The sequence below is a fragment of the Pelodiscus sinensis genome, chromosome 18 (genome assembly GCF_052426305.1).
Source record: "Pelodiscus sinensis isolate ZL-2025 chromosome 18, ASM5242630v1, whole genome shotgun sequence".
Taxonomy (NCBI): domain Eukaryota; kingdom Metazoa; phylum Chordata; order Testudines; family Trionychidae; genus Pelodiscus; species Pelodiscus sinensis.
The window spans coordinates 7,668,413-7,682,641 of record NC_143069.1 but is presented as its reverse complement, the minus strand read 5'-3'; the positions used below and the strand labels follow the sequence as shown (position 1 = coordinate 7,682,641).

At 51.7% G+C, this 14,229-nt stretch overlaps 1 protein-coding gene across 2 annotated transcripts in view; it reads left to right on the top strand.

Annotated features, from left to right (window-relative positions):
* The first annotated feature begins 7,023 nt into the window (after nucleotides 1-7,023).
* CLPTM1 (CLPTM1 regulator of GABA type A receptor forward trafficking) overlaps nucleotides 7,024-14,229 on the top strand; it is a 57,466-nt gene continuing 50,260 nt past the window's right edge. The window contains exons 1-2 of one of the 2 annotated variants that reach the window (XM_075914378.2): nucleotides 7,024-7,162; nucleotides 8,159-8,274. In XM_075914378.2, the coding sequence (XP_075770493.1) occupies nucleotides 7,112-7,162; nucleotides 8,159-8,274 (167 nt within the window). In that variant the 5' untranslated portion in view covers nucleotides 7,024-7,111. The remainder of the gene's footprint in view (nucleotides 7,163-8,158; nucleotides 8,275-14,229) is intronic. The other variant, XM_075914379.2, reaches the window with a different exon arrangement.

Genomic DNA, 14,229 nt, shown 5'->3' with positions numbered 1-14,229 from the left:
TGGGCCAGAGAAGGTGGCAGGTGACGTAATTCTTCCTAGGGATGTTAAGATATCAAGTAACTGAATGATCGTATAATTCAAAGCTTAGCGGCTACACAATTATTTGATAGTCCCCGAGGGTGGAGGTGGCAGCTTCTCCCACTTCCCTTGCTACAGAAGTAGCAAGGGTGTGTGTGTGTGTGTGCGCGCACGCGTAGTTAATAGGATTAACCAAGTCCAGGCTTATAGGTTAATTGTGTAGTCGACTACACGTTGACATCCCTAGTTCTTCCACAACTTCTTTTGTTTCCAGCTGCTACAATCTTACATTAAAAGAAGCTAAAAATATGCAGGTCCTTGCCTATCATTCCTTTTCTAGTAGCGGAATATACCTGCCTCTGGAAATTTCCACTACATGCATCTGATGAAGTGGGTCTTTGCCCATGAAAGCTTATGCTCTAATACATTGTTAGTCTATAAGGTGCCACTGGACTCATTGTCACCTTTTCTGGTAGAGTAATCCCGAACCACACACAGTCACTGGATGGGCTATAGCAGGGTGGGCCAGCCCCCTGGGAGACTGGATAAAAACATGGCCCATGCTATGAAAGCATTAGAGAACATGGGGGTAGACAGTGGTGGGCACACAGAAGTCCAGAGTCATTGATTACCACCCAGAACAAGGCACAACATGGGACTAGGGTCTATGCCTGGAAGGATCCACTGTCTGACCTGCATCACAAAGTTAATGTAACCCCCTGGAATTAATTTCTGTTCAAACAAGAGCAGGTGCAAAATGGAGGGAGAGGAGGGCCAGGAGTGGCTCATGTGATTTCAATTAGCACAACTGGGCTGCTCCACCTCCTTAGGCAACACGTGGTGCTGGATTTGGCATCTCGGGTTTTAGGAGCCCCTCTTGAAACCTCTTGGGTCTGATTTTTGGAGGCGTTGAGCAGCTGAAGCCACCGGGTGGCCAGAGCTCTGGGTGTTCAACCCCTCTGAAAATTCACTGTCCCAAACTTAATTAATGCAGAGTTAAGAATGGCAGCATCTCATGCCTGCCCAGAATGTCCCCCCAGCTGGAACCCACTGAAACCCAGGGAACATTGGGCCAGGAATGTACGGCAGGTGTGTTGCTGCATGCACTGCACTGTAACAAGGCAGAGGAAATCTGCCGTTGATGTGCTGGGCCCTGGGTGTATTCTCCTGGGCTACATCTACACTGCAGGCTTCTTCTGCAAGAACTGTGCAAAAGGTCTTCCACAAGAGCGTGTCCATGCTGCCACGTGCTTTTGCACAAGAGTGTCGATGGCAGTGTGGACGCTGTCTTGTGCAAGAAAGCTCTGATGGCCATTTTAGCCATAGGGGTTTCTTGTGCAAGAAATTCATGTTGCCTGTCTACACTACCTTCTTGTGGAAGAGCTCTTGTTCAAGAGGGCTTATTCCTGGTGGGGAGAGGAATAACTCTTCCGGAAGAAGCCCTGTTTTCCAATGCTGTACTGTAAATTTACTTGCACAAGAACGTGCGTGCAGTGTAGACGCTCTGCAAGTTTTTGCGCAAGAACAGCCTTCTTGTGCAAAAAGCCTGCAGTGTAGACGTAGCCTTGGAAGCAGTTCCAAACACCCCTACTGCTTTAGGAATAGCTGCAGTGACTGGGCAGGCAGGGGTGACTGGTAAAGGGGGATCTGGAGGGCCACTTGTCACTTGACCCCCGTTCCCCAGCTGCGGAAGGGCTAGGCCACCCCTCTCCAGCCTAGGTCCTGTCTCTTCCTGTCCTCTCCTACCCTTGCTCTACCTCTGTAACCACCACCAGGCAAATCTGAATCTAGGACCTCTGAAACTTAGTACTGTACAGGAGCCTCTGCCCTCTGAGCTAAAAGACAGCTGACTCTCAGCCCATGTTGGAGAAGTATCTTGTTCTTATCGGTTGCTGTGGTCTAGATGCCACTGGATGGGACAGTGAACAACTTGGCTACGTCTACACTGGCAGCTTCTTGCGCAAGAACTCTTTTGCGGAAGAGCATCCATGCCAGTGTAGACGTTCTCTTGCGCAAGAAAGCTCTGATGGCCATTTTAACCATAGTGGCTTCATGCGCAAGAAATTCATGTTGCCTGTCTACACTGGCCACTTCTGGAAGAGCTCTTGCGCAAGAGGGCTTATTCCTCGTGGGGAGAGGAATAACTCTTCTGGAAGAAGCCCTGTTTTACAGTATTATACTGTAAATTTACTTCTGGAAGAACGCTCATGCTGTGTAGACAGCCGGCAAGTTTTTGCGGAAGAACAGCTGTTCCTCCACAAGAAGCTGCCAGTATAGATGTAGCCTAAGGCTACGTCTACACTGGCATGATTTTCCGGAAATGCTTAAAACGGAACAGTTTTCCGTTATAAGTATTTCCGGAAAAAGAGCGTCTACATTGGCAAGATGCTTTTCCGGAAAAGCCCTTTTTCCGGAAAAGCGTCCGTGGCCAATGTAGATGCACTTTTCCGGAAAAAAGCCCCGATCGCCATTTTCGCGATCAGGGCTTTTTTGCGGAAAAGACTACTGTGCTGTCTACACTGGCCCTTTTCCAGAACAGTTTTCTGGAAAAAGGACTTTTGCCAGAGCAGGAGCAGCATAGTTTTTCCAGAAAAGCAGCTGATTTCTTACAGTAAATCGTCAGTGCTTTTCCGGAAATTCAAGTGGCCAGTGTAGACAGCTCGCAGCTTATTCCGGAAAAGCGGCTGATTTTCCGGAATAAGTGGCCCAGTGTAGACACAGCCTAGGTGTGTGGGTTACACCTCCACTTGTCTATTCCTCTTCCCTGAGCAATGTGATCTGGGGACTAGTGGGGCTGTGGCTCTGAACCCCCCCCCCTGCAATTGCGGCAGGGCAAGCAGAGCAATGTGGCTCTAGTTCATTTGGCTCTCCCAGCCACATTGCTCCACTTTCTGACAGCAAGTGCCGGGGCAGTCCCACCTCCCCAAGCAATGCAGCCAGGTGAGCAGATCAAGCTGGGGCCACACTGCTCTGCTTGCCCTACCACTGCTGGTGAGTGTGGCAGGGATGGAGTCCCACTGTGGGCACCAGGCCACCTGCTAGTCCCCCCAGATGCCCAGCGACCCAGGGCCCACCTGTCCCTTTCTCCTCCTAATAAAGGTGGTTTCTTGGGCACTGCTGAAAGGGACAAATCCGGGAAAATTGCTTAGAGACAAGGCTACTTACAGCTTAAGATTGGTGGTCCTCCACTATAAGGCACCAGGCTAGTCACAAAGAGCCAGGGAAGGAGTTAAAATGACTCTGTAGCCTAGTGCTCAGATCTCTTCTGAGAGATGTCAGATCCTTTTAAACCCCTTCTCCACCTGAAGAGGAGAGAAGATGTGAACTGGGTGCCACCACCTGGCTGTATGCCCCATCCCCTGGGCTAATTATTGTATGGGATTTCTCCATACATCCAGCCATTTGTTTCAGGCCCTGCATGCAACATAGACACCCAGACATTCCTTTTCCCCCGGTCCATGGATCACTAGCAGACCTAGATGCCTCCCTTCTTGCTCCCCAGAAGCAGGAACCTGTCCAAGGTATGCCCCCTCTGCTTGGCATCTTCCACTGGTTAGTTGATGCAGCTCTCTGTTCAGCATGCTGGCTTTGTAGATCACCTTCTCAGGCGCCTCTCTCTCCACTGGTTGGTTAGGGAGCCCCGACACCTAACACACACTTTGTTGTGATTCTGTTGGTACACTGACACTCCATGTTACACTGCCACCTTGTTCATCCCACCTCACATCGGTAACATTTAGCCTGACATTTCTTTCAGACCCCTTTTCCCTACAAGCTCCAGCATTTCAAGGGGGCCAGGCAGAGGCAAAACCCCTCGGTTTGTGTAGACTGGAAGAATTATTGTAGAAAGCTGCAAATGATTTTGTGTTTACTTTTCGTGACAATCATAGTTTACTGTTTGGGCTGAGGACAGTATCCAGCTGCCACATTAGTCACTGTTGACGTTGTGTCAGTCCTTACAAAAGGGTTCTCTATTCTGGGTGCATTTTGCAGCGACTTGATTTTCTTTGATTGCACTGTCCCATTGTTCAGGAAATGAGGAAGGAGCACAAGGCATAATTACAGCTCTTGGACACTTCTGCTTCTTAGAATATGCCATCCCATCGCTAATTAACACTGTTTGCCTAGGCCAAATGTGTAATAAAAAAATCAGGGTGGGGGTGGGGTGTTAGAGAACTTTGCAATGTCATCTCGTAACCTAGAAGCTTTGTCCTCGGAACAAAAGTTCTAGCATGAGCCCCTGAAGAGCAGAGGCAGAGAGCAACTGATGTGCACAACACATCCTCAGAGTTGGGAAGGACAAGACTCACACAGCACCTGTGTGGTGGGTACGGTCAATGGCTACAGCACACCACCTTCAGCCTCCCACTTACTTGGGTGTCAGGCTGCCCACGAACTCTCTTGCTTAGAGAGCCTGCATAGTTGTGAACACTCATGGACCAGATGCCATTACTGCAAATGGCATCTGGTCTGTCCAGACATGAGATTGGCAACCCTGAGTCCCAGTCGTCCTCTGGTTCCCATGCAAATGACTCTCACTGGCTTGTCAGTGTGGCTTGGGCTCCAGTGGAAGTCCAGCTTTTACTCTGTTGGCTCCCCACGGGAGTGGGGAGGAAGGGGAAGGACTGCACCGGCCTCCCCCAGGCCTGTGGGAAGGGGAGGGCCACACAGGCCTCCCCCGCCAGTGCTCCCTGGGCTAGCTGGGGGAGGGTGCAGGCTGGCCCACCATGGACACACTAGGTGGCCCAGTGGTGAAAGCGGTGGGGGGGGTGTCACCTATAAGGGATATCCAGTACTGTGCTGCCTAGCCCTGATGGTGATCTCAAGAGGGGGGCACAGCAGTGTGGCCAGAGGGTGTCCTCTCCCAGTCCGGTGCTGGGGGGGGGGGAGAGGTTTGAGGCAGGCAGGCTCTCTACCTAGGCGAGTGACAGACAAGATGGCAAGCCCCATCGCCAGCTGGCCACTCCATTGGTGATACAGTTTCCCACAGCAGTACCTCTGCAGGATGGCTCTCCCCTGCGCTTGATGCCCCCAGCGATCACTATAATGATCATGTCCCTCCTCTCTCTGCCCCCTCCCTTTCCGTGTTATGGAAAACAATCACATTCCAGGCACATCCGATTTTCCAGACACAACCAAACTCTGACCTTGTTTTAAGTTAGGGTAAGAGGAAGCTGTCTACCAAATGTGGTGGTCCTAGCTCTCACTGTTTAGGAGTTCTTGAACAAACAGACTTGCAGATGGACTCTCAGACAGATGCACAAATCTTTAAAATACATGCAAAACATAAAGCAAGGTCAGGGTTTGGTTGTGCCAGGAAAATCGGATGGGTTTGTAATGGGGATTGCTTTTCATAAAACAGAAAGGGAGGGCTCTGCTAATGAATTACCACATGGTGGCAGCAAGGGCTATAGGATGGGAAACAAGGAGTTATGGGGCAGTAGGGATAAAGAAAGGGATAGCTGTCTACTATCTATTTGAGAGTCTGTCTGTTCAAGAATGCCTCCTAAACAGTAAGAACTGGGACCACCAAATTCAATATATAGCATCCTACCATCATTACTTAAAGCGAGGTTAAGGTTTGGCTGTGCCAGGAAAATGGGATTGCATCTCATGAAACCATACAAAAAAGAGACAAAAATCACCAGGCAAGGGAAAGGAGCTGGCTGAGGGCTCCTCCTCCCCCTGCACTGAGCCTCCTACCCCCTTCAGGTGCCCTTTAAAGAGCATGGAGGGGATGAAGTTCAATTCCCCCCAACATTTGCAAGGGAACATTGCTGGCTGTTCCCCTGTTCCAGGGAGGGAGGGGAAAGTGCAGTTTGCTGCATTCCTCATTCTGGGTGGGGAGCACAGGAGGAAGGTGAATCTGGATCCCATACACCCCCCCAGTGTGCCTGCTGCAGCTGCCATAGAGTGGCATTTCTCGCCTGGCCCCAAGGTGCTGTGGTGAGAGAGGGCTGGGTCCTCTCTCTGGGGGCAGCCTGCACCCTGAACCCCCCAGCCCCAGGGCAATAATTGAAATCAAAACAAAAACTGAGTTAAGGACCCCAGCAATCCAGCAAAATCTTCTAGCAGCACACACAAAAAGAGAACGACTGACTCCCTCAGCTCGCCCCAGCTCCCTCCTGCCCCACTAAGTCTCCCCCGCTGCACTGCAACCACTGGGCTCAGCTCCTCTCCAACTCAACTGTGCCCACAGCATCTCAGTCCCCCCCCTGCATCGCCCCCCCCACTTCCCCTTGAACTGCTCCCCCGCATCTCCCCCTCACATCGCCTCTCCCCTGCATCGCCCCCCTGTCCTCCCCTCTCCCTCTATATCGCCCCCCTGCATCTCCCCCACCTCAATCCCCCTGCATCGCCCCCCCACACTTGCCCCTGAACTGCTCCCCCGCATCTCCCCCTCACATCGCCTCTCCCCTGCATCGCCCCCCTGTCCTCCCCTTTCCCTCTATATCGCCCCCCTGCATCTCCCTCTGCGTCTCCCCCACCTCAATCCCCCTGCATCGCCCCCCCCACACTTCCCCCTGAACTGCTCCCCCCCGCATCTCCCCCTCACATCGCCTCTCCCCTGCATCGCTCCCCTGTCGCCCCCTTTCCCTCTATATCGCCCCCCTGCATCTCCCTCTGCGTCTCCCCCACCTCAATCCCCCTGCATCGCCCCCCCACACTTCCCCCTGAACTGCTCCCCCCCGCATCTCCCCCTCACATCGCCTCTCCCCTGCATCGCCCCCCTGTCGCCCCCTTTCCCTCTATATCGCCCCCCTGCATCTCCCTCTGCGTCTCCCCCACCTCAATCCCCCTGCATCGCCCCCCCACACTTCCCCCTGAACTGCTCCCCCCGCATCTCCCCCTCACATCGCCTCTCCCCTGCATCGCTCCCCCCCCCTCTGCGTCTCCCCCTCTCAATCCCCCTGCATCAACCCCACGCGCCGCTCCTGCTCCTGCATCGAACCCCTCCCGCCGCGCTCCGGGAGCAGCTCCGCCCATTCCCCCTCTTGCGTCACAGCCCCCGGCCCAGCCCCGTCCGCGAGAGGCAGTCACCTGACCGGCAGGCCGGCTTCTCGCGAGATCAGCGCAGTATCGGCGCAGCAAGATGGCGGCGCCGGAGACGGAGGCGGCGCTTCCTGGTCCTGGCCCGGAGCAGGTAGCGGGGCGGCCCTGGCCGGGCTCGCGGCCCCTCCTCCCCCGGGCCGGGCTCGGCTCCTCGGCCGCTCCCGGGGCTCTTCCCCCGCCCGACTCACCTCCCCGGCCTGCGCCCCTCCCTCGCCGGCCCCGCTTCCCAGACCCCCCCCCGCTCAGTGCCCCCCCCGCTCACCCGGCCCGCTCCCACCCCCCCCGCCGGCCCCGCTTCCCAGACCCCCCCCGCTCAGTGCCCCCCCCACTCACCCGGCCCGCTCCCGCCCCCCCCCGCGCCGGCCCCGCTTCCCAGACCCCCCCGCTCAGTGCCCCCCCCACTCACCCGGCCCCGCCCCCCCCCCCCGCGCCGGCCCCGCTTCCCAGACCCCCCCCCCCGCTCAGTGCCCCCCCACCCCCCCGGCCCGCTCCCACCCCCCCCCCACCGGCCCCGCTTCCCAGACCCCCCCCCGCTCAGTGCCCCCCCACTCACCCGGCCCGCTCCCACCCCCCCCGCCGGCCCCGCTTCCCAGATCCCCCCGTTCAGTGCCCCCCCACTCACCCGGCCCGTTCCCGCCGCCCCCCCCCCCTGCGCCGGCCCCGCTTCCCAGACACCCTCCCCTCCCGTCTCATTTCACCCCCCCGCCCCCGACTCACCCGGCCCGCCCCGCTTCCAGCCTCCTTTCCAGGCCGGATTCGTCTCCCTCCACTCCCCCCCTTCCCACCCTGCCGTAGGTCTTGCAGCGCTGGGGTTAATGGGAGCCCCTGCTGGGCCCAAAGCCAGGCCCTGGGTTCCCTCAGCAGGCCCGGTTGCGGGGGGCGGGTTGATCTGTGCAGCCAGCTGGGTGAACCCAACATGTAGCCCTTTCCCGCCATCCTGCCACCCCCTTTGCCTGTGCACTGTCTCATAGACTTTAAGGTCAGAAGGGACCATTCTGATCATCTAGTCTGACCCCCTGCACAGTGCAGGCCACAGAATCTCACCCACCCCCTGTCGTCCAGCCCATCTCTGCCTTTTCCTCCAAAGCAGGTAACGAGTAATGGCACCGCAGCAGGGGGCCCGGTTGCAGAGACCCAGCAGCAGAACCAGCCGCAGCAACAAGCTCCGAATGCCTGGCAGGTCATCAAAGGAGTGTTGTTCAGGTGAGCAGTGGTTGATTCTCCAGTTGCCCTCTTTTCGTAACATTAAAAACCTGATGTTACTTTCAGTTTGGCTACTGAGTCCCTTGCCTCAGGCTGTTCAAATGCTTCCAAATAACAAAACATCAACAGACCCCAGGGATGTAAAAGGTTAACAAGTTAACCGGTTATCTGGTAAGCATTAGGCTTATCTGAATTCTTACTTGGTAGCCAGTTAACTAGACTACCAGTCATGTGGACCTGGTTGGTGGAAACCCAGGCGGTGGGCAGAGAGGTCCCGTGCCACAGTTGTGCTGCTGCAGCCTTGCTACAGCCACCAAGGGCAGACTGGATGCAGGAGACGAAAGAGTGGCCCTGGCTGAGTCCTGGCTTGTGTTACTTGGCTCTATCCATGCAGCAGTGGCCCCGGTGGGGGCAGGTGGGACCCAGATGCTGGACATGCTGCAGCCCAGACATCTCTGCCTACAGCCCCAGTAAGATCTGCTGCCCTGCTCCCACCAACAGTTAACTGGTTAAACTATGATTTTAGTGGTTTAACTGGTTAACTGTTTTGGTCAGTATTTACATCTCTAGATCCCACCATATATTAAACAGTGCCATTCAGCAACTAAAAACACCCACTCTTCTGGTCTCCCAAGAAACCCCACTGCAAGAGCAAGATGTGTTCTGGGTTGAGACAACGCCAACTTAATATCTTTAACTGTGTGCTGACCCACAGTTCAGCACTTTCCCTGCCAGCTCTGCCATCTGCCTTGTATCACATAGAATGCTGCGGTTTCCCACATCCGAGATCTCTTGGGGTCTATTGAGCATTGCCTGGTGCTAACCTCTGGAACTTCTCCAGGTGGAAGGGAGAAGAACAAAGTCCCCTGAGCTCAGCTCTTTAACTCCATTGTGCACTTCAGTTGAGACACTAATGCAGTGATGGGCAACATGAGTGGCCCTCCTTCATCTCAATGGGCTGCAAGTTTATCATAACAAAGTTTATCTCCTGTGATAGACCAGTTTTGCTAACAATGCTTGTGTGCCTAGAATTTGTGGCAAGTGCCACTTGAACTGTAGCAGTGCTCTGATGAGAGTCAGAGAGAGCACCCCCACCTCTTATAGTCAATGTGTGCAATTAGCATGCACATGACTTCATGTGCCCTTGTTTTGCATGCTTATCACTTTAATAATACCGGTAGGAAAAAACCTACATGGAGGGAAACCAGTGGAATCTGGCAACCCTGCACATGGGCAGCACTAAACTAAAAGTCTTGCGGGCCGCACATGGAACTGCATTAATGTCTCATGATCCATGACCAAAAGAAGTTTGTCAACATAATTTCTGTGTCATACCCGTGTCGAAGCAAACGCCTCACTCAGTTTACGCGGCTAAACAGACAGTTTTATTGGCCAATAAAAGCAAAGTGAGCCAAACGTGGTCCCAGCAAAGCCGGGCCCAGTAAGGCTGCCTAATACAATCAATCCTAGTATCTTTATACCCTTAACCAAACAGTCTGACATCAGGGCATCCAATTACAGAAATAATCAATTAGACTAGGAAAAACAAAGCCTTATCAACAAGATGGTGGACAGGTACAAGGGAGTACCTCTCCTCTCTGAACCAGCCCAATTAACACATTCCAATAGCACATCTGTCTTGGCCTGGCGCATGGGGTGATAGAAAGTTCACTCTGGCCTACGTGCAAAGACAAAAAGCTGAAATGGTTTCTGTTATACAAGATGGCTTCTAGCTAAACATAAACTAGCTTCATCAACTGGGTCACAGACCTGGCTGGCAATGGGAAGTACAAGGCATATATCATCAAAGCTTTTTCCATTGTCCTAATAAAAAATGGCAATTTAGATATCGGTTCATCATTGGAGGGGACTGTCAGCATCAAGTGAGAGTTTTTGAGCAGAGTCCAAATAGATGTTGCCTTTAAAGCAGTGAGCATCCTGTTCTACTATAAAAAGATGTTAATGTTCACTAGCCTTCAGCTGTAGGGAAGGAGAAGATAAAGTATGGGATGGGTAGAGTCATCTTAGGATATCTAGAATCTTCAAAGGGGTAGCCAAGTTAGTCTGTAATAGGAAAAATGTAAAAAACAACGAATAGTCTAGTAGCACCTTAAAGACTAACAAAACATGTAGATGGGATCATGAGCTTTTGTGGGCACAATCCACTTTTTCAGACAACAGAAGTGGGTTGTGCCCACAAAAGCTCATGATACCATCTACATGTTTTGTTAGTCTTTAAGGTGCTCCTAGATTATTCATTGTTTTTTAAGTTATCCAAAATGTGAGTGAACAATGCAGAATGAAACATGACTAGACAGAGCCAAGTGTCCATTTCCTTCAGAGATTGTCCTGCTTCTATGGCTGCAGACAGTTCTGGCTGAAACTGCTCAGTTTTCTTGGAAATAGGAAGGCTGCACAGCAGCCAGTGTGTAGAAATAATGTGGAGTAATCAGGTTTATTGTTACCAGAAAGGAATTTGCTGCTGAGGGTTTTGCAGATGTTGTGGTAGAGTAAAAGAATTACTTGAACTTTTTGGGGCCACCATGAAAGAATTAAAAACAAAAATACTTTGCGACAAGGTCAGTCTAGAGGGCTAGATTAGAACGGGAGAGAGGCAGCTTTAAAAAGCAGAAAAAAACCTTTCCTAATTGGCCAGAGTCTACTCTGACCCCGAATTAGTAGAGGTGGAGTTAGAATGAGGAATCAGGCTGCTAGGGGGCCTTTTAAAAAAGCCTTCCCTGCTGGGGAAGGGGAGGGAGAGTCAGAGACACTGATAGAGAGTGGTAGTGCTGCCAAAGAGCAGGGAAGCTGAGAGGCTCTGACAGGGAGTGTTTGGGCTCCCTCCCCCAAGTAGCCAGAGAGTCCAGCTGGTTACCCAGCCCAGACTGGCCAAGGGCATCTGCCCCAATGCCCCTTTTAGCCAAGGGACAGAAGCCCAAATGCTGGAAAGGGCAAGTGGGACCTGTGCTGCAGTACCTAGACTGCAAGATTGTGGATTAAACGGGGGTCTGGGACCCAGGAGTGAGGCTGATCTTGCCTCAACTGGCATATTGATCAACTTCAGATGAGATTGCTACCTCTGATAGTGATGACATAGCAGCTGAATGTGTATGAATTGAGAGTCAGAGGCTTCTTCTTGAGAAGAAGAAAGATGTAGAGAGTCAGGAGCATTAAAAACACAGGTAAAAAAATAAAATACAAATCGCATAGGACTTACGGCTTACAGCAAAGGTTCCCATACAGCTTTTTATAGACAAGACAGTCTTCCCAGTCTAGTGGTATAGGCCACTGCCATGTTTCTAAGTGATCTTAATTCTTTCAAGACTGCAGTAGGGCTCTGTTTAAGACAGATTCCCAGACTAACAGGCTCCACAAACTAAACTTCAAACTGGAGAGGCTATCCTGTAAACCAAATGTCTGTACCAGGCAAGTTGGTTGAACCTATAGTAAAGAATCGTTAAACATAGATGAACATGATTTGTTTGGGAGAAGAGTCAACATGGCTTTTATAAATGGAAACCATGCCTCACCAGTCTATTAGAATTCTTTGAGGGGGGTCATCAGACATGTTGACAAGGATTATCCAGTGCAAGGGTCAGTGACTTATGGCTCTTTTGCAGCTCCAGCTCGGCCTCCCCCGCAGGGAGACCTCACTGGTGCTCCAGCCTTGTCCTCCCCACCCCATCAAGTTTGGAGTGCCAGCACTGGCTTCCTGTGGGGGGAGGAAGGAGGGAAGAAAGCCCCAAGGCTCCCTGCCAGATCCAGCTTGTGGGGAAGACGCTCTGCACACTGCTGCTTCCCTCCCTTGGCTGGGGGAACAACCTTGCAGGGACATGCTTCCTGGAGGTTTTTCCCTTTGCTCCCAAAATTTGGCAAATGAGAGCAAAGGGGAGAGCTTCTAGGAACCGTATTCCTGCGAGGCTGTTCCTCCAGCGGGGGGAAGAGAAGCAGCTGCATGCAGAATCTGGCCAGTGGGAGCAGCAGGAGTCTGCCTGAAAGTGGCGCAAAAGCAAGTAAGTGGCCCCTGATGTCCCACACCAAGATCCCGCACCCCCAGCCTGTGCACTCACCCTCCCTCTTCCTGGCCAGACACCCTGCCCACCAGTCTGCTCCTGCCCCCTCCCCTGGGCAGATACCCTACTCCCAGCCTGCTCCTGCAGCCTCCCTCCCACCTGGACCTAGCACTGTCACCGTCTCCTGTACCCACCTCCCTCTCAGATCCTGCACCCTCATCCGTGTCCCACTTACTGACAGCCCTGTCCTGCACAATTAACCCATCATTTTTGGCCCCATCCTGGAGCCGGGGGGGGGGGTCCAAAATCTACTAACCATGGAACCTCAGAAGAGTAAATCTGGCCTGAGGCCTTGAACCTCAGTACTCCATCAGTGAGGATTGGGGCGGGGGAGTTGGAGGTGTTGGGTTTTGGTGTTTTTTTGTTTGTTTTGGTTTTTTTGCTTCTCGTGCAGTCCCTGACTGATTTTTTCTGTGGGTCAGTGTCCCCTGACCCAAAAAAGGTTCCCCACCCTTGCCATAAAGACAATGTTGAAACCTTTTGTGTTGGACATATTTTACTTTATTTAAAAGTAAAGTGTCGCCAACAAACCCCCGATTTGGGCCCAGCCCCCATCCAGCTGCAGCATCATAACACTCCTGCACCCCCCCACCCCAACCCTGAGCCCATAATATACTTGAGCCCCTCATACTCCCACATCCCCAGCCCACTACCATAGCAGCCCTGCATCCTCTGCACACCCCAACCTTGTGTCCTGAGTCCATCATGCACCCAAAGCCTCTGCCCTGAGCCCCTCATACATCTCTACTCAGACTTCTGTACCCCTACATTCCCAGCCCCCTGCCATAAGATTGACGGAAGACAGTCTGAACGCATGCATGAAGCTGGATTGGACCAGTTATGTGGTAGACTTCAAAGAAATGTGTGAAAAGATGTGGCAGCAGAAGTCTTGGTACATAAAATCCTTGAGTACAATGTTTCATTTATGCTGCTATTAATCATTGTGTCAGTTATCAATAATATTAAGTTGTATATTTTCAGCCATGCAAATGGGAATTCTTATATGGCTCTTTGTTGACCACTTGTTCTGAATTTTGATGTAGTTGGGCTCTTCGATTTGAAAAGGTTGCTTACCTGTGATCTAGTGTATACAGTATACTTAGATTTTGTCAACGTTTTTCTGGAAGTCTCTCACCAAAGGCTTTTAGGCAAAGTAAGCAGACTCTGAAAAAGATGTGGGGATTATGGTGGAGAATCTGTTGCCATGAACTCTCAGTATGATGCTGTGCTCAGAAGCGCTAATGCAACCCTGGGATACATTAACCGGGATCTCTAGAAGGGTAAAGGTTCTTTTATATCTATTTGATGCTGGTGTGATCACAGCTAGAACTCTATAGTTCTTGTGTTCGTAATTCAAGAAGTGCACTGATAAATCAGAAAGGGGTCAAAGTAGCCATGAGAATGATTCAAGGATTAGAAAACATGTCTTGTAATGAGACTCGATGAGTTTAAAGAAGGGAGTGTTCAGGGGCAATTTGATTAGCCTTTAAATATAGGGGCAACAAATATTTAATAATGGTCTTTTCAGGTTAGCAGAGAGGTCTAATGTGGAAGTTGAAACTAAAGAGATTCAGATTGGAACAGTGAGAGTAATTAACCATTGCAACAATTTACCACGGGTAGGGAATCTCCAACACTGACCATTTTAAAGTTAAAACAAAATACAGGACTATGTAGTACTTTAAAGACTAACAAGATGATTTATTAGATGATGAGCTTTTGTGGGCCAGACCCACTTCCTCAGATCAAAATAAGTGGGTCTGGCCCACGAAAGCTCATCATCTAATAAACCATCTTGTTAGTCTTTAAAGTGCTATATAGTCCTGTATTTTGTTTCAGCTACACCAGACTAACACGGCTACATTTCTATCACCATTTTAAA